Below are 21,257 nucleotides of genomic sequence, written 5' to 3' on the forward strand. Positions count from 1 at the left end.
GCACTTTCTAGTACATGGAAACATCCAATTTAATATTCAAAGTAACTGCATTGGAAACTTAAAACCAGAGACCCAACACGGGGGCTAATTCTTCTTGGCACATTCATGCCTTATGACACGTTCCCACAAAGAACAATACTTCACCTCATCCCATTTGCAGGGTTCTGCACTTTAAGTCATACCCACGGATAACAGAGGGAACATTAAAGAGAGACTTTAACATAACTGCAACCATTTAAGATTCTGTATTTAGAAAGGAAGGCAGCTCTTGCACTGCAAGACGGAAACAGCCAAAAAAACTTCCGGTTGTAAAATCCTGGAAGTGGTAAATACGTAGTTTTGATCTCTTTATGTGTATCTGGCAAGTGAACAGCTAAAACTCAGCTTCAGAGAAGCAACTGACAGACTATTTCAGTTTCTTCTGTGCATACACACTGGAAATTCTGCGCTTGCAACAACTGTCTGGAGGTTCTGCCTCACACTCTGCAGCACTGCACAGACATGAGAAGCATTACAGCAACCATGTAGCAAAAACAATCCTAGATAAAATAAATACAGAAGTCAAATACCAAGGTGGAATGGTATCTGTGGTCTATGCCAAATTTTTTCCTCTTTGAGATGTACTTCAGTCATTCAGACATTTTACTCAGAGTTGTTCTACACGAGACACAGGTTTCTGGGAGAAAACATGAAACACATCTATATTACAGACAGCTTTCCACAACTGCTGAATAAAATATGGATCATATTATTAATATTAAAACTATCAACAGCGTCAGACCCTCAGCACCGGGGCTTCCTTCTGTTGCTTTAAAAAGAAAGGAGATAATCAGTGTGCCCAGGACAAATCTCACACCAAGAATGGACCTGCTTTAGTGTAACAGAGAACAGTACAAGTGATGTAACAACAAAACAGAAGTTGAGACTATGCAGGAAACTAAGTGCAAAGATATTTTTTTTTTAAGTTACAGAGGGCTGAAAAAGCACTGTAGCATTGTAAATGGCACAGAGGTCTGACTAACACCCAAGCAAGGTGCAATCTCTGTTTCGCAACTGATAGCAACCCTCACAGCTGCATGACAATGCAAGCTGCCCATTGATCACAACACAGCAAAGAGGCCATCCTAGCAAAACAAATCTTATCAACACAACTCCACCAGAACAGAAAACCCATCCAAAATCCCTGGTTACCCACATACTGCACTGCATGCAACAGAATAAATGACTTTGTGTAAGCAAGATGCATGCAGCATTAATTCACACAAGCCATTTCAAGGTGAATAAAAGAACCACACTACAAGAGAAAAGCTTTTTAATAGAAAACACACTAATTTTTGTCTGACCTTTTCCTCCTTATATTCTGAAGGCAGTCCTTAAACATGCCTTCAGGAAGCTAGACTTAAAAATTAAAATCCATAATTTTGCTAGATACCCCAAAACACAACAAAAATTGACACACAAGCACTGGTTTATGACCAAATGTTCTTATGCCTTCCATCCAGCTGACAGCAGCCAGTAATTCACTTTTCCTTCATGCGAGGGGCCAGTAGCTATCACTTCTACCTAATAAAAATTATCTTCTGCTTCATTAACTACTTGTCTCAAATTGTCCAGTTTAATTACATTAAACTCAAAACATCCATTCGCAAAATGGAATTGGCCTGAAGTCTGACAATTCTATTTCTGAGCTGCGAAAGAGAAGTGTGCTCAGAGTTTTCAATCCCCCTCAGCCTCCCATCACTAGACCTCAGATGAGGATAATAAGAGACACCATCTCTCTCTCTACAAGCCTTACATTGTGTAAAAGAGGATAGAAGCTAATAATCCAACACTGAAGTGCTTGCTCATATCATACAAGTCTTCTACTCAAACCAGATTTTCTGGAGGAGAGATTCACCTCACCTTCATTTCTTTCTGTTAAAAACACAAAGTCTCTAATTAACCTCCCCAGCAACCCACTTAATATTTGCTGTATAGAGCTCAGGGTAATGTGGGAAAGTGAAGATTTCCTTGCTGGGATGGAAAAGCTGTATAATTAAATAGAAATACAGCTGAGCTGTGCCTCTCCTTGCCTGGTTTATAAGTCCACCTGCTCCTCCTTTTGTTAGCACAAAAGCCACTACACTTCAAAGCACAGCAACAATCTTGTAGCAGCAGGTTACTAGAACAAAGCTGTCCCACCGACACACAGCATCTAAATAGGAAGAAATCCCTGCTGACTCAGGCCTTGCAGCTTCATTTCCTGGACTGTTTTTTCTCTTCTGCTCTAAGCCACTGCCCCCTCCTCAGCCACACACAGATGCCCGTTGTCTTTGTCTGGGGCTGCTGCTGCATCACTGCGACTTTAGCTCATTTTTGTTTTTGCTCATCTCCAAAAGCAGAGCCGAATATTTGGTATATCCTCCAAAGACTCTGTACAGAGATTATTCAATATTATCCCGAGCTGCTAGAAGATAACAAAGTGGAGAAGTCATCCACCGAGATACAGGAGAGTGAGAATCTCAGGGAACACAGAAGACAGTGTGAAATGGCATGAATAATTGAACACAGCAAAAATGAAGGAGATCCAAAACAAAAGCCCCCTGCCACAGCATAATTCATTTCTTAGTCTGATCTCTTTCATTCCTCCCACAGGACACGAGAAATTTATTTTTCTAAAGCAGTAACTAGCACTGCAATCCAATTCATGTAAATAGCACATGTTATTTACAGATTTTTTTTAAAGCTGGGTGGCCACAGCTAGGTCAGCAGAATTGTGGACTTCCACATAACACAGGATGAGATTTTCAGGTCTTGTATAAAACAGCTGCTCCCTGCCACAATGGCAATTAATAGTTACAAAGAACTCTCCTTCTACTTCATAGTAGTAATGGTTCTGTGCCATTCATCACCGACATCTCTCACTTTGCTATGTATACTGACAAAGGAATTGCTCCTCTGTTCTGCCTTTTGATTGGAAACCTTTGAACTTATCCAAGGCATCTCCACTGACTGAGGAATATATAAAAAGCCTACATAGTGCCTTGAGCCAGTGTCCTTTTAAAATAAAGCAACTCCTCAAATACGTTCTTGTGGTTTAATTTTATCAATTAACAGACACAAATATTTTCCCCCACAAAGTAGCTCATTTGATAAAGGTCTTTTAATCCTTTCTTCCCCGCCTATGACTTCCATGAGACAATTAAAAAGAAAAAAGTCCAGGTTAATAACTTACTGACTTCTCCTCAGCACTGGAGTTTGTACCTCCCACAGCATCACTAGTCTAAGTACTTGCTGGGGAAATGCCAACAAGCTGCTATGGAGCCAAACAAAGGGTCATACAGCATTTTATTTTGCAGTTACTACATAAACAGAGGCTATTTTTAAATAGCTCATCAAGAAGCAACAGCTCTCAAAAACAATGCCTTAAGTATTTCCAAATCCTTACAGGAGCCAGCCCCCTCTTACAACAAACACATCTCAAAATACTTCACAAAGGAGGCCTGTACCGCTACGTTCCTTTTACAGAAAATGAAAGTACTGCATCACGCAGACAACCCTCATGGTCACCTAGACATGCCAGTGCCAAAGCCGAGTACAGAGCCCAGATTTATAGTCCTGTACCAGCTCATGCCCCTGCAACAAGTCTTGAGTGCTTAACACTAACGTCTACCAAACCCAAACTTCTTGCTTTTAAAGGAGAATGGTTTTCAAAGACCAAACACCTGGGCAGGAGAGAAACGGAGAACCAATTTGCAGGAAAAGCCAACCGTTGTACAGACAAATCTTTCAGGTCCTTCTCCTCGTTCTAGTTTTCCACACCACTATTTTCCTTAAAAAACACACAAACAAACAAGCAAACAAGCCCCAAAATTCAGAAGAGGAGCTTTCCAACCCTCTAAGAAAATTACTGTCTTTTATTACCACAGAAACAAGCAACAAAAAAAAACCAAAAAACAAACCACCAACAATTTCATGTTTTCCAAGTAGTGCTGAATGTACCATCAGGGAGCACACCACAATGCTGGAAATACTAGTACTTGTGTATCTTGTTGCAGTCAGTATGACCAAAGAAAGACTCTAAAGCCATACTGTATTTTCAAAAAAGCTTTATATAACTGAAATCAGATAAACGTGCTTTGCAGATGGATACAACTGCCTGAAAGCACATTTTCTGGAGCACACGAAGACTGGTTTCTTAAGATTGCGTAAGAGCTTGACTATACCTGTCAAAAGAAGTCTGTACTGGGGAATCCTCTGAACTGGCTTGAGCAGATAGTGCTTGAGGGCCAGACTTGCACAGCGGGGGCTCATCTGAAAGAAACAGCCAACATAAGCGACAATTCTGTGGTAGTCAAGGGCTCCAGCAAAAGCAAACTTAACTACAAAGAGCTGCCGATAATATCAGATAAGCTGATCTTAAAGGTGTGACTTCTGTAGCACTACAATGCACCACAAAGCAAGTATTCCCCTGTGTGCAAGTTGTTTGTAAAATTAATCCTGAGTTAAAAGACATCAGTAAGTGTTCGTACTCTCTGTGAATTCAAAACAGGTTATTTTGCTTACAAAGGAGGGGAGTGAATCTTCCCAGAAATAAAGGAAAGGGCAGCTGCAAAGACTTGCTAATTTGTAATCACTGTAAATGTCCATTAGGAAGAAAGGCAGAGAAGAGAGCAGTATTCACAAGGAGTTTTAATTAATCCAAACATCTAAAGACAGCACACAATTGAAACACCCATGCTTAAAAAAATATATATTATCTTGAGTTCGCCTTCAAAATAACACGTATCAGAAACACCAAGTCCTCGAAAAGACTTCTTACTGTACCTGCGGACTTTACCTCAAGCTCTTCCTCTGCCTACTCTAAGCAGCTTTTTTAATGATTTGTAAACTAACAGAGAACAGATTGCTCAAGGGGAAGCTTGCATCATAGGAGGTACATGCATAGGTTGTGTGGATCATGTTCTGAGGAAGCTCACAGCTCCTTTCTGATTTAAGGGGATTATGTAAGAATCTGGCATTGCTTTTAGTGACATGAATCAGCTTTCAACTGCCTCTTGCATGGGCTGGGTTTAAAAGCTTTTAGAAATACGTAGACTGTAAGAGTCATTTCTGTATGTTTCTAACTGAAACGAAATACGATTCCCATAAGTAAGCTACTACCCTGTAATGTGATGGAGAAATCAACCTGCTTAAAACAAGTCAGTTAATCATTGCATTATGGCCAAGAGACAAAACCCAAAAGAGCAACTGGTGATTTTGCTAGTATGCCTTCAAAACAACTTGTAGCAAGTACTGAATTTTCTGAAAATCAAGGTCCTTTGGCAGTCAGCATCACTAGTAACTTCAGAAAGTTTGAATGTCTTTTCACTTCCACCCTACAGAGGCTCAAGCCAAGACCCAGCAGAAAAAAAGAAAAAATCAAATTAGAGGATGGTCTCTAAAGTCTTACATAAAAATGACAAAGTAGGATATATATTAAAAAGGACTTTAAAAAGTACCTCGAAGTCTTTCACTACTGAGGCAAAACCCGCGTTCTTCTTACACTGTTCATCTAACAGCGCAATATTTTTATCAAATTCCTTGATGTAAGTTGAGTACATCTTTAAGTAGGGGCCCTTCTTCACAAATATGTCAGCAATTCTTTGATGTTCAAGCCTAGAAACAAGAATAGAGCAATTAGTGCACAAAAAGGTATACATCCTAACCTTGCAGCAAGACACTGATTGTCTTCACAGTAAGATGTGACAATTTATTTCTGAACAAAGAGCTTACAGTCCAGCAGACAGGCGTTCAGCTTACAAGCTACTCTGAAAAGTCTTACCAGGTACACTACACACTAATCTGGGAGTCAGATCGCAACCACTTGATTCACAGTCTGCTCTACATGATCTGAAACCATTTGAACACCTTAATATAAGCTGGACTTCCAAGGGAATGGATCTTCAATCTTTAAGATGGTGTCTGCATCCCACAATAGGGAGCTCAGGATTACAGTCTTTACCCAATTCAGTGCCTCCGTCTGTACACTTTCTTTGGCTGGTTTAGGTCCACCCACCAGCATAACTGAGAATGGACTTCAGCAGGACTGACAATCAGCACTGTCTGGTTAGGAGACCTCGACTACCTTTGAAAGGCAAACCAATCTTCAGAAGAGCCTTCTGTTCCTCTCATCAAGTCATTCCATTTACCATGCCCATGCACACGCAGAAATGAGAACTTTCAACTGAAACCTATGTTTTAAACAAAAAAGTGTGGTTGCTTAAAGCATGTGCTGACGTGCCTTCTGGATGTTCCTCAGCACCAAATAAAACAGCTAAACAGAAAGGTACCCTTATACCTTCAAAGCCAATTCTGCCATTTATGAAGGCATGTGAAAAACAAACTAGAGCTGGACTGTGGTCATGTGGCATCTTTAAAGCCCCACAGACAAATTTTAACATCAAAGGAGTGGTGTTCCTTCACTGATAGTCACCAATGAGACAGTCGCTCCTCCAGCTCCCTCAGGAGGTCCCGGTTGAGCTCGTACAGCTGAGGTAGGTAGTACAGGATCTGATTCAGGATTCTGTCCTCAATCACCGGCTTCCCGAGCTGCCTAGAGGCGTGTGCCACCGCGTCCCGGAAATCCTGTCGGAGCACAAAGAGAAACCCTCACCATGAGCCAACAGCCTTCAAAGCACCAGTGCAGACAACAGTGTTTTCTCTGCAGACATTCCAGGCCCTGCTCCCCGTTACCAAAGAGAGGAGGGTGCCATCTGGGTTATGTTTCCCTGCAGCTTCAACTCGCTCCCTCGGGTCAGCCTTAATCCCTTCAGTCTGATGCTGGAGCTTGACTCTCTCGCTCCTGGATATGCACTGTGGAAGTTGTTTGTTATTTTTTAACACACCCCTAAGAAATGAGCTGATACTACACATGAGGAAACTAGAGTGAAAAAGTACTTCTGTCTGCAAAGGTATTGGCAGCTTTGAGCATCTTCTTACTAAGATTTGGGTCAAAAAGCAAAAATGTTATTATATCAGCCAATGCAATCATAATATCATAATCTAAAACCTTTTTTCTTTATGCTATTTGGTAGTTATTTACAAACACCTTCTAGGAAGATGCGCTGCCTCGTTTAAAAATACCATGTCACAGAACTTTCTATACGTGGCGGCTCTTACAGGAAAAATCACACTAACAAAGAGCTATTTTAACAATGCATGGGAACTGCGAGATTTTAAATGTTGTCCATTATCAAAACAACATTGCTTCAAAACCATTTCCAGGGAGGAGGAAAACTGCATTAACTGCTGAAGGATCCTGGAGTATTTTTATGCTTCAACCAGCTCTCAACAGGGCAGAACTCAATCCGAATTATCTGTTTTATTATGTCTCACTTGAAGTTGGGCAACAGCATAAAACAGTCTGTAATAGCTCTTTTTAGTTTGCAATCTGCTGAAACCTAGTAATGCACGCACAGTCTGTAGGTAACCCAAAAAGGGCGATTAAATGGCACGTTCCTATGTGCAGTGATGAGGCCTATTTTAAATACACATGGGGTTCACATTTGCCTTTGAAATTCTGTACGGTCCTTTGGTTAAAATAATAATAAAAAAAGGAATTAGGCTCACACACACATAAGTCTACTGCTCCAGGTCTTACTGGCTATCTCATCGGCCCAGCATCTGGCACTATTTAGGGTTTGTCAGACTCCAGTCTCAGCTTTCTCCTGGCCTCTCCTCATTACATCAGCAAGCTCCAGACAGCTTCTTGCTCTGTGACCCTGGGTCGTGAAGGCTGCGCCAGGGCGCAGTTATGACAAGAAACTGAAAAGAGATACAGGGCGATGGCTGTGATGGGGAAGGCTGAGAACTAAATGCAAGGGAGTTAAAAAACAGATGGCGTTATTCATATGGAAATGCTCTGTTTTACATCCTCTGTGCAGACTAGTGACACATAGGTTAACTACCAGCTGCATCTTATGGGTTTTTCTGACCCTAGGGCATTGCTTAACACTGAAATGATACATGGAATTACAATGGCAAAAGCTCAAATGAGGCTTTCTGAAGAGCTTCATGCAAAACGCATCATCATATTATGATAATATTCCCCCCAAAAAATCCCACGCACACACAATATACTGTATATGCTCCGCCATGGGATGGGACAGGAATTTTCTCCACGCACTATAAGCCTACTTGCAGCATGGAAAGAAAAGCAGTTTTGTCTGCAACAAAATCAACAAGCCCAGCTTTTCCCTGGTCACACAATAAACGGTGAGCAGGGAGCCAGGTTTAAGCACCAGTAGATAAGACAGGAATGTCACTTGTAGTTAAGAGCATTTATTTAACTTCTAGATATCGCGTTCAAAGCGCCTGCAGGATGTTTTCCAAATGCAGGGGGTTTGGGTTTCTTTATTGGCTTGATCCAAAGTCCATCAGCCTCGCTGGGCTTTGGATCGTGCTGTTAAAGACTGGGCCTTGAGCACAGCCAACCAAAACTTTGTTCCTCACCCCTGCATCTCCCTCCACAACTGAGGAAAGGGAGGAAGCCCTGCAGAAAGGAAACAGAGGGAAGAAAGATAACGTGAAGCTTTCAAATGATGCAAACCAGACTGCCCAACAACAAAGGCGATAAACTTCAGCGCTTTTTTTTCCCCCTTCTTTTTTGGAATTATCAAGTCTTCACTTCAGAGGCGGCACAATGTATTTGTCACTGTAATCATATTAAGATTTATTTATAACCTGGCAGTGGGTGTGAAGTAACTGTCATGCCAAGTTCATCTCGAGATAAACCTGGGAGGTGAAGGCAGAGAGCACATGCTTGAGGAGAGGGGGTAGGAAAGCCAAACAAATGGAGCGGGTCTCCAGCTGGCAGCGCTGCCATTCAAGTAATGCCTTCCCAGAAAGGAATGGCTTATCTAAAAGGACCAGAACCTACAGCGGGTCTGTTTTAATCACTAAATGTAAAACATGTACACTCAAATAGTAAAATCTGAAATTTTACTCCAAATGGCAGAAGCTATTCAGTCAAGTTCTCTTTTTTTTTTTTAACAAGGGAAAGCTCCTTTCTGACATACAATGGCTTCAGAATTGGAAATGACAGGAATACCGATTTAACGCATCTAATTCCTTCTAAAACTAAATCCGTGCACCAGATTTATAAAATCAGAATAAAAACAGAACCACTGCTGCAAATAACAAACACATTGCTCCAGTATCTATAGATACCTGCAAAAAGCAATTCATATTACAGAGACATTTAGCATGTAGTACTAATACGATGCTGCTGACAAGCACTGTTTTCTTCAGTCTGTTCAAAGATGATCAGCTGAGCTGCCCTAGAAGTTATTGTGCTGGAAGCAATGCAGCAATTCACCACAGTAAATTTTAAAGCAAGGTTTTATAATTAAAAAATGAGCCTTGTGAGTACTCATAAATTTCTTTGCCACGCTTTGGAATTAATGTGCTTATTTCACTGAAAAACAACACTTGCAACTCTAGACCAAGTGTTTCATAAAGCGAACGACACAAAACAAGATTATGAATCTAAAACTGGGATGATTCCTTCACTTTCCAGCTTACTATTTCCTTTCAGGAGATGTGAGGCTGTTGTATACTTCTTGAAAACTGCCTTGTGAACTACTGGTTTAGTTTCTACATTATATTCTAGTCCAATGATAATCACAGAATCATAGAATGGTTTGGGTTGGAAGGGACCTGCAAGATCATCTAGTTCCAAACCCTCTCATACAGGCATGGACACCTTCCACTAGACCAAACTAGTTAGGCGAAGACAACTGCCTTCACCCAGGGACTTGTCCATATGAAAATCTAGTTCAAAAAGTTTTAAAGGCTTCTTAGAGTATGTCTTGTTGCTGAGTTAATGCCTGATAAAACATTCTCAACTCAAAAACCTCTGAGAATTTCATTTATTCTATCAGTATACACCCCTGCTAGAGCTGTTCCACTGTTTTTAAACAGTAGAAAGACACCAACACTGCTGTTTCTGCTTGACCCTCTCTCCTTCAACCCCTCCTTTAATACAGTTTCCTTAAATAAGCAAATGGCAGTGATATCTGAAATAATTCTGACCCCATTATGAATCATCTACACCCAGCCCACGCACTTCCCCTCTGCAAAGGCCCTGAGTCACAATTCCTCTCTTTCCACTGGAGGATTCCCGGTGCAAAGCCAAGCAACCTGCCCATCTCAGCAAAGAAGGAGCAAAAGTAGATGCTTAGCTACGTACTAACAGGACTAAATTCCCACTCAGTTGCTGGCTGATTAACTGCACCTTCATTCTAACATTTGAAGAAAGACGAGTCAAAATGGGTGAAATTAAAACTTTTTTATGCATTTAACAGGAAGGGAAAGAACAACATGATCTAAATTTGGCCACATATTTTACTCCTAAGGTTTCAACCAATATTCATCTTGGATCTCTTCTCCTAGAACATACCATCAGCAAAGCAAAAATAAGCCATAATCTCTTCCTCTGAACTACAACTCCAGCTAAATACACCTGCAGATAGCTCAAATGTCAGCTTAATTTAAGGAGAAAAATATGTTTGCACTTGGACGCTTTTCAAGGAACACACACACGCATCCTATGGGGGAAAGGAGCAAAGTTCCCAGTTTGCATTCCAAGGAGCAGCCATTCCGCTGCACTGTGACAAACTGTAACAGGGCTGCCAGGAACACACTTGCAGATTTCAAAATACAACTAGACAATCTTAACTGCAACTTTATAGTTAATAAAGATCATGAATAAGGAATTCCATACCTTTTCTCAATAAAATCGATTACAAGCTTTTAATAACATAATATAGGTATTTTTTACAATAATTATTTGACTATGACATATTCTAAGAATGCTGCTTCAAGCAAGAGTGGGTAATGGACCAACGTTTCCTTCCAAACCTAAACTATTTCATCAGCCTTTTCCAGAAGATAATGACAGCTGCAACTCATTGTCAAATGCCTCTGTCAGAAATTCTAAAGCACTTCACACATTAAAAATTTATCACGTTTTCACTTCAGACCAGTTAGCAAGAAAAAAAAAAAAAAAAACCAACAAACAACCCCAAAACCTGAGAGGCTGAGAGATATCTTTGAGAGATATCTTTTTAATATATAATTTTGTAAATGTTTTCTGAAACTGGAAACATATGAAACCAGAATTTCCCATTCTTTTAAGTGCCTCCGCAAGGACACAGAACAGAAAATAGAAAGATGTTTGACCTCTGATCTGTCTGCTGCAATAAGAGGGTGACCTTGTGGCTGCAGAAAAGTTGCAGGTGCCTCCTGACAACCTCTTTCTGGCTCTCAGAGTCCTAATAAGGATGTAAGTTGGAAGCACTGACCTTAAAGCTCAGGCAAAAGCTTGCAAGCCTAAGCTTTCCTTTACTAACATAGCACAAAGGCACACACCGAGCTTTGCATAATAAGGACCCATCCAAAAAATCATGTTTATTTGCTGGATTAGAAACCTCACTATGCATAACACAGCAGGAAAGGGAAAAATCTAAAAGGAAAGGAGAAAAAAAAGGAGTAGTGGGTTTTGGGGAAAAAAACCCAAACATATATTTATGTATATACACACACACATATGCATATACCCACACACATATATATATTTGTTCTTATATAGGAAAAAAAATGGATAAATGGAGCTGACAGTAATGAGGCCAAGCAGTGCATCTTTACAGTGAGAGGGGGTGGCTTAAGGAGCTCTCTCACTGGTGCAAAGCAAAGCATTCCCAAAGAATCCATGACAAAGAAACACAAAGAGCACCAGCCCTGCATTACTCCCACCCAGAAATACGCCCTATTCCCCCATGTCTCACATCCAGCTCACAGCTCCTTTCTTTTTCTCTGAGTGCCCTTAGGGAAGAAGTAACACCTCTCACTTCTAAGCCCTCCAGAAACTACGCATGGGCCATCTCCCAAAGACCAGATATGCTGTTTTGATTTAAGTCCCTTTGTTTCCTGGAGTTTCTAAACATTCCACTCGAATCTCATCCACTAAAACAGATTTCCAATTATCACAGAAGTGCAAGGAATTCAAGATTGCAACTCATGTTTGATTCCTTCCTCAAACAAACCCATCTGAGAAAGCATCATTGTTCCAAACCAGTTAAAGAACATTATCTCTACTGTGACCAGCTTACTTCATGGCACAGAAATGTCTCCAAGCATTTATCATTTTGTAGAGATCTTTTGTAGTCTGCCTTCAGCAGAAGCCAGGCATACTCACAAAGCACAGTAGTGTCCAGAGAGGCACCCTGATAGTCCAGAGGAGCTGCACCACCTAACATGACTGTATTAATATAAAAGATTAAAAACAAAACAAAACAAAACAAAACAAAACCAACCCTCTAAAAAAGATCAGTGTTGCTTGTAACCAGTTTGCAGACACATTCCCACCATCTCAACAGCTTTAGGCTCCACTTCAGATTCTTCAAGCACCAACAGTCCTGTTCCCTGGCTGTTGTTGTAAGAGCCACTATCTGCAGAACTGACTTTGGTAATAAAGGCTGAATAGAATCATTGCTAGCAGAATTAGTCACTACATTTCAGGTATTTACTTGAACTACGGCAGAGAGATCAGAAGGTATAATGGAGACTTATATGACAAACTCAGTAAAGATCTACTTCTCACTATGCATGAAGTAGCCCAGGATGGGTAGAGCCTTGGCTTTTAATTCATGAGGTCTGTCAGTTTCCTATGAGGTTGTGTTGAATACATGCTGACTGTTACTTCCAGTGGACAGAAACATTTCTAACCTGTTGGTACTTGCCAGCTACAAACTTGCATATTGGTTTCACCTGAGCTGTCCCGTAAAACAAAACAAAACACACCCTATAACACTGGATGTTACAATGCTCGGACAAACTTAAAAATATACCAGAAACTTCCTTAACTCCCTGCTTTTCCCAAATTCTTCCTCTGTTTGTGTCCTCTGTGTGGACTTTGCTTCCAAGGGCATTATCCATATATCTCTTGAACACATACACACTGAAAGGTGAAGACGTCTTTAAGACATAAGCTGACACCAGAAAAATGTGATAATTAAAATTATATAGCTTAAAACTTGTCTATACTCATTAGGACAATTCTCTTCCTTTAATTAGCACTTAGACTTGAGTTCTCTACTACAAATAATGCTGAAAATAAATTACACATTGGCCACAAGCGCTTGACCTAGCACTTGAAAATCAAGCCTGAACAGGCTCAATTATTAATCAATTACAAAAATGGAATTGGCAAGTGCTGTGGGAATCCTTTTTGCTTCCTCAAAGATCTCCATGTTACAGCACTGTATACATCCATACATAAGAGTCTTTGTTCCTGGTTTCACAGACCACGCTTCTCAAGAGACCGACATGGACAAACTCATCTGCCTGTAATGGAACTACTACTGGCACCCAAAGAAAAATCACCGTGCTTGTAACTCCACAGAGCAACAAAATGGTACAAGTAGATATTACTCAGAAGTTGACAGAAACCTTATCAAATGAAGCTAGAGAAAGCTAAAGCTAATTAATTTACTATTTTTTTCCATCTTCTACACAGCACATTTAACACATGATTGGTTTGCATAAGCAAGGATGAAATACTTAACCCTTGCTGTGGACATCATGTTGCGTGTACTGCAGTCACAGCTGTTATCAGAAAGCAAGAGCCTGTCAAAGAGCTACAGCCTAGAAAAATATGCCACATGAGGGATGCAAGAGAACAACTAACTAATTAGGTTACCTAAAAAATGCATACTTTTACTTACTGTTTCTAATGGCAAATTGATCTCTTCTTCTCCCCTTTGCTTTAAAAATCATTCTAACCAAAGATTCTAATTAGGTTGCTATGGTAGAAATTGGTTTATAAATACGGTGCTGCTTCACATACATGTATATATCCATATTAAGTATCCAAGCAGTATCCCCAGCTCAGCGGGAAGACTGCATACATTAATAAAGGAGACACAGAATGAACCACCAATATACTCATCCAAAAAAACAGCATTTAAAAATTATGCAGGCACTGCAGAAAAAAAGATCACATTCACTGCACTAAAACCAAAACACAAAACTGTAACAGATTATACTTTTATTTTTAATACTTACAATGTGTAAGAGCTTTAGCACGTCCACAAACCTATCAGAAAAGCAAGAAAAAAGCAGACAGTTAAATCAGAACTGCCCAATTAAAATAAACTGAGAAGCTGTTCAGCTTAGCATTGACACTTACACTTTCTCTGAGCTCATGATCTCCTTGGCAATATGGTAAACTTTTGTCTTCTTTCCAGCTGCCTTGCCCTGCAAAGGAAATTATATATTATACTATTATTTCAGGCTAGTAATTCCTCAAATCCAACATGACTATTCAGTAATTATTTCTAATAATAATAAGTGTAATAAGTGTTTTATACTGCTTTGTAATCTCCTGCCTTTCCTGGATCCACGTGAATGTCAATTTCACTTGTAGCTGGAAATAACACTAATTGTTAGCAGCAGTTTTTATATAACTGTCGGCCTATCTACTTAATTGTTACAGGAAGCACTGCTGCCATAATGAAAGAAGGAACAGGAAGTGACAATTATTAGTTAAAATAGTGAAAGTAATGAAGTATGGAAAATAAATGCATATTATACTTTTTCTCCTGATTATTACAGCATGAGCAGTATTTGAAGTAAACTCAAATGACTTTCTTAAACATCTTAAAAGAAACACAGACTTTATTTATTGAAAATGATGGAAAGAAAAAGATGTCACCACAGAACAGAAAAGTCAGCTTCTGATAATTTACTAAAGAAGTTGCTAGAATACGAAGCAGCCTTGTTGAGTCAGCCTTATAATCTACCTGTGACACAGTTTAGATATTGCTAGTTTTTACATACACAAATACAGCTTCCAAAAATCAAGGCTACTGTTCAGCGCCAGATAGAAATGGACAGGCATAGCAAAGCAAAAGGATGCAGGCAATTATTTTTTTTTCTGCACAATAACTCCCATGCATAATTTCCCTCAGACAAAATACACCTTTTTCCATCATAGCTCTCATAGTTTGCCATATGCCTCTCTATGGCCAGCTGTCACTACATCTACTACATATTCAGGCTTCCATTTCAATGGGCTGCAAAGAAAACATGGATGAGGAGGACTAAAATATCATGAGGTACAGAAAACACGCACAATCACAGTTGTGGGGAGGCAGTATTGAATATAGTAGGTACAGCCATTAAAGAGTTACTTGGAAAATCAGGTCTCAGTGACAGCATATACAAACTTTTGGCTCATAAGCCCTACTGCTGCAAGATTCAGCTATGGTTATGATTGTTATTATTGTTTTTAATTTAAATTTAACTGACAGTCTCAAATTGCTAAATTATTTTTTAAATTCAGTAATCCGATGCTGTACCACACGCATGCTAAATACATATTTTATTTATTTTAAATACACACAAAGTTAGGATGTTACTTCAAAAATTAAGCCAATTTCCAAAAAGTAGTTAGATCTACCCTGTGAGGGTCAGTTGAAGGTAAGACTGCAATGCTCGTCCTCAAGCCTCAGTGACGTTTTAGACAGCACAGCTGATACATTCACTGCAAGACTGAACTCACAGACACTTTCACTTTGCAAAGCAAGGTATCGCTGTGGTTCTGTCAGTTGCAAATTAGATGAAAATTAGTATATTGAGAGCAAGATGCTAACACTAAACAACTACAACATGTAACATCACAGTCCATTTTCAGCTCCCTTTGAAAGCCTTTTCACGTACCAGATGGCAATGAAAAGACCACTTGGCATTTGTTCAGCCAAAAGATCCTCTGAGCCCAGACGGGTATAAACTAGAGTTGTGAAAGATCAGAACTGGGCTCCCTCTCAGCCGCGCTATTGGAAGGGAGCCTTGTGACTTCTCTAACGGGCAAAAAACATCAAAACAGCCAGATGCTCGTGGTGGGGAAAAACAAAAACAAAACCAGCTGAAGGCCAAGGCAGGGATTGCTTCATTCTCTCGTGCAGCTGCAGGAGCTGTGAGGAAGCTGGAAGCGAGGAGCGGGTTGCTGCTAATCCCCAGCTGCCGGCTGCACGTGCCACAGGCCGGCTGGCGCGAGCCGACCAGCAGATGCTTCACAGCAAGCTCTAAATTATTTGTTGGTTGCTCACGTCCCATGAAACCTGTCTGAGGAGCCTCCTAACAGGGACGTTTCTCTAAAAACTCTGTCACAGAAGGTTGAGGGCATTTCTAAGGGCACAAAGATCAGCAAGTCTTGTAAAGTGAAATTCAGACCTGACATCACATCATCAAATCTTCTTTTCCAGCATTAAAATGTCTCATTGTATTTATTTATTTATTTATTTCCCCCAGAAAAGAGCCAAATGTAAGTCTGCCATTGCAGGAAACAACGCTTCACCTGCAAGGAGTTGAAAATGCCACCAAAGTTGTCAGGGCTGGTGTTGAGAACAGGCAATACCCTGCAGCATGCTGGTGTCAGAACTTCCAGAATAACAAAAAAGAACTCCTAAAAATGCAACAAACTGGGAAATAAGATTAAAAGAGAGGCATTCTTTCTGATTTGCCATTTGCAGAAGTTAGCAGAAAGTCAGACCTCAACTTCACACACTGTTGACAGCTATGGCTCGCACTCCTCTGATGGCCACAAGGATGGTCCTGCCAGCCCTACAATGATAGGCCTCGCTTACGCACATATCACCGCCCTTCAGCACCAAAAGAATAAAATAATGAACCTAAATACCGAAAATTAGGTTGAACCTTCTGTTTTTCAGGCCATTGAAGATGAAAAATTAAAAACTGATTTGGTCATACGTGTCCTGTGTGCCAAGCAGATTTACAGTGATCACTTACAGGTCAGTAAGCGGATCATGTGAACATAAGAAAGCTGCCTGCAGAGACAGAAGCGGTACTGAAACACAGCCTTCATTACACAGCCAACCTCCTGATAAAGGACCCCCTATGCAAAACTGCAGCTTCTAACAGATATTTCAGAAGGAGGTCTTTGGACCTTGCCCCATTCTTTGGGCTTTTCCAATGCTGACAAATAAAACAATTTTACATTCAGTACATGAGAGACATGATGCACTCCAGTAGACAGCTTCCTTAAGATGTATTTAAAACCCTGATCATTTTAAAGCTGAAGATCTGTAAATGTACATCTGTGAATGCAACTATTAGAGGGGCACAGTAGACAGGACTGCAGCTCAGTGAAAGACAAAGAACAAACGTGCCGAGCAACACACTTTCCAATAGCGTATATATAAACTTGGTCTTTTAACGTTAGGATAATGCATACAAATCAAAGTTTTATGAGTAGCACAATAAACAGTAAAAATGGAGAAACTTTATATCTCTATTTACATTGACTCAATGCTTGAAAATATCCCAACAGGTTCTCAGTAAACAGCACAGGAGTGAGGAGCAGCTCCAGAAGATAAAGATGAAAAGATACCTGATCTTGAGAATCAGGCTCCCCTTTGCTGGAATCAGAATTCGTGTCATCATCTTCATCAGAACTGTTCATGATATCTTCCTCATCTGACTGAAGATCTCCCATTACCATGCCAGGATGATCATGGTGCTCTTCTAAGGATCTAAAATTAAAAATACATACAGTTGGTAAAGATACTGCATTTTATTGAGGTAAAGAGCCTTCTGCTTTACCCCACAACCACTAGTGTGCTTGGTATCAGAAGCACTGAGTGCAGTAGCACTTCATCTGAAGACAGTAATGACAATGGTAGCATTTTCCACAGAGGACCCCCAACTCTGCAGTGTTTTATCTAATTTGGCATTTGTGCAGTACTCAATGATAGCAGCCAAAAGCCACAGGAAGTATGGAGTATTTGTGTTATTTTTGTCCTTCAAAGTTTACATGACAGCAATTTTGATAACTATTCACTTTTTGCTACAACCATCTATAGTGTAACGTTATAAGCCAGAAGGATAAGGAACCAGCAGGGTTGTTTTGCCTCCCTCTTTCAAAACAACGGGACTTATCCAGATGCAGTACTCAGATTGGAGCTCTGGAATTTTAGATGCATGTTTGTGTACAAGGTTATTTATCACTGCATAAGCATACGTGCATACATGTGCATCTGGGATGGACCAATAATTCTCAAAGAAAAGGAAAAATGTATATATTTTTATTATTAAAAACTCCCTTTCCTGCGAGACAGCCACCTTCCAGGTAGCTGTCAAAGCTATAGAATATAAGCATGTTCTGCCACTTGACAAAGATTACACAGGTCTCTTTTCATTAACTTCAGCTATATTTGCAACACAGAAATTGCATGAGACAGGCACACAACCTTCTTCCTCTAAGTAGCCTTGACAACTTTAACAGAGAAATGCATTTCTAGAAGAAAATAAGATGGGGTAGGAAAAACCAAAGATGAAGCTAAAATGGATAGAGAAAGTAGAACCTAAGGCTTTCATGAAGTCATGCTTAACACATCAAATTCCTGGGCTCCTATTTTTAATCCTTAAGAATATCTAAGAATTGCAATTTACAGTCAAGCAGCATTAAAACTCATGAAATTGGTGTTCAAAGCTTACAAAAAGATGCTGGGATACCACAGGCTTATTGTAATATGAGACAAAAGCAAACAGCTGTTCTGCAAAACATAAAGCAAGTCCAGAAACCCTTTCCCAAAGGCTGTTCCAGCCATCACAAACATTAGTATACTGACCAACACGTGATGTTGTGCAGCTGTCACCTCTCACAGCTACCCATTTCTTCCCATAGATGTCCTGAGACACCATACGTGTGGTTGAGACTTGTTTTTATTTTCCTGACTTTGAATCGCTAGCAAGCAGAGATGGAGGGCCATTCTTTAGACTCACCATCTCCAAACACGATAGCTACCTAAAAGAAAACTTGTCAGTGTGGATCCCATGGGAGGTGGCTGCTGAAGTAAAGGATACAGCTGTGTGAGGATGCTCTGGCAGCCACAGCAAGGTGTTGATGAGCCAATGCTCAAGGCAGTCTAAAAAACAAAAGCTGATCTCAAATGGACAGATATTTAGAGATGAAGACAAGATAAGCTGGCCCGTGGACAGACCTTGGTCAGCCATGAAGACACAGAAAAGACTAAAATAGCTTGGCTCTATAGAAACAAGACAGGAAGGACTAGGGAAACACCCAAGCACTTATTGTCTCCCGTAGTTGAACCGGGGAAGGGGAAGAAGAGCCTACAGGATCATTGCTGAGTCCAAACAAGAGTCTGAGACAAGCCCAGGAGACAGCCAGGTGTTTCAGCTTGGAAACAACCAACTTCAAGCAACAGTGAGTGGTCACCAGAGAGACCTGGTGCAGAGGATGCCAGGAATGACTCCTGCAGGGACTCCAGGAAGGCAAGAACAGAGGCTTTGCTGTGGAGCTCCTCCTGCAGCTGCACTATCAGGGCTTTACAATTTCCAGTTGTTTTAGCTTCATCATTTCAGAAAATTCCTTGTCTACTCTAATTCACAGGTCCATGACCCATGCATTTGAAAGCTCTCCTATCCCTTTATTTGACAGATGATATGCGTCTTTATTTAATCTGCAACATTCCTGAAGCAGATCTATCCTGCTTAATTCTAAACATGCAAAAGACTACAGTAATTACAAAACAAAAGTAATTACAGTTATTTCTTTCTTTCCTATATAATTACTCAGTTTTACTTTACACATCTAGCACTCAATCTAGATTTAGTCTGGAATTGTTTTTTCAAATGCAAAGTGTATTCAGCACTTTCTTTCTTACCACAATGGAATTCAGTTTTTAGCCTCCTATTCATTATCATTTACCACAGTCAATAGACATCTTCTTGCCTTTTTTTCCTACCATTTGTATTTATTTTAATCGACTCCCAAATTTCATTATTTTCAACCTAAATGTTTCCAGGCAACTATGCCAACACTTGAACTTTCAGAAAACTTGCCCTTTTTGAAGCCAGAAAGAATGATACCTTTAGGAGAGGCTGTATAATGCTTGTACAAACATAACCCGGTCATCATTTGATCCTCCTCATGAGGATTAAATTACATGGCTTATGTTGGGTGAATAATTTCCTAAATGCAAGATTAAGTTGTTTATTTAATATGAAGTTTTAGTTAAAAACTTGAAGTTTTTAATAATTAACTACAGATGATTTAGGATGTTTACTAAGTCTGCAGATTAGAGCTATTCAGCATATGTACTTATTTCTTCCTGTGAATCACATTGACTCCCTTCTTGAACTCATGGTGCACATGCACCTGCTATTCCTGTGAAGGAAACTGTGGTTGCTGAGAGAAATGGATCCACTAAATCTTTTTTACTACATCTCCCCTAGTGCCAAAGCACCTCAGAGCAGCTCCTGTTCATCTTCATACTGCATTTCTTCACTTCACAGTCCAACGCAACCCTCAGGTTCTTCCACCTAATAAATTTAGCTTTCAAGTGGTTCATTTTGTGTTATCATTATTATCATTTTGTAAAACAAATCCACAGAGGATGAGCAGATGACAAATGTTCAAAAGGTACCCTGGACCATTTCTGGAATCAAGCAAGCAGCACGTTCAGAGACTGGATGCAATACTGGGAATGTGGGCAGATACGCTCCGTGGTTTTGTCCTCTACTATAAAGACAGTGGCAGTGTCCCTGTGTTGTCTGGCCTTTAGCAGACATGTGGAAGAACATGTGCTTCTCCTCATACCTTACCACTCAATCTCTCATCATAAACATTGCTTTATCAGAAGAGACGTAAAATAGTTCTGTATTTATCACATACTCTCTTGGTATTTTTACCTCTTTAGTCATCTATATCACAAATGTATGTCTAGTTTCCTTAAAATTATTTCTGGACTAAGTGAAATTCCTTGTAGCCTATAGACAAGTTTGGACAGGTATGTCTAGTGGTTGTTTATAAAGCAGCTCTTCCATTAGTTCACAGTATCCCTCAAATACCCATCTCTATCTTGCTCCCTCTTTGCCCTACCAAGAGAAACTTCTGCATTATCAGTCATGTGAAACACCGTCAGTGCCAGCTCACTGTGCTGCCTGCTGAGTAAGAACATCTTGTCATACCATGTGAGCAACCTACCTAAATATAGATGTGGGGCTTTTTTGACACATAAAACCAAAGAAATGCTTATTTTTTTTTGTATTTGAGCAGTTTATGGGATGAAGCATATGCACTGTGCCATAAATTCCCAATCCAGTAGTAAACATTAATGAAACAAAACACAATAGTCTTAGTCAGACATACAGAGATAAAACACTCAAAACCTATGCAACTGCCACCTGAGTTA

The 21,257-nt window shown here is 40.1% G+C and overlaps 1 protein-coding gene across 1 annotated transcript in view; it reads right to left on the reverse strand.

Moving 5' to 3' along the window:
• FGD6 (FYVE, RhoGEF and PH domain containing 6) overlaps positions 1-21,257 on the reverse strand; it is a 63,640-nt gene that overhangs the window by 21,549 nt on the left and 20,834 nt on the right. Inside the window, exons 3-8 of the mRNA XM_015858402.3 lie at positions 17,432-17,573; positions 14,210-14,277; positions 14,086-14,116; positions 6,455-6,606; positions 5,481-5,637; positions 4,206-4,293 (exon numbers count right to left, since the gene is read on the reverse strand). Coding sequence (XP_015713888.2) covers positions 4,206-4,293; positions 5,481-5,637; positions 6,455-6,606; positions 14,086-14,116; positions 14,210-14,277; positions 17,432-17,573 — 638 coding nt within the window. The remainder of the gene's footprint in view (positions 1-4,205; positions 4,294-5,480; positions 5,638-6,454; positions 6,607-14,085; positions 14,117-14,209; positions 14,278-17,431; positions 17,574-21,257) is intronic.

The sequence above is a fragment of the Coturnix japonica genome, chromosome 1 (assembly GCF_054131305.1).
Source record: "Coturnix japonica strain WE chromosome 1, WE-NBRP24, whole genome shotgun sequence".
Lineage (NCBI taxonomy): Eukaryota > Metazoa > Chordata > Aves > Galliformes > Phasianidae > Coturnix > Coturnix japonica.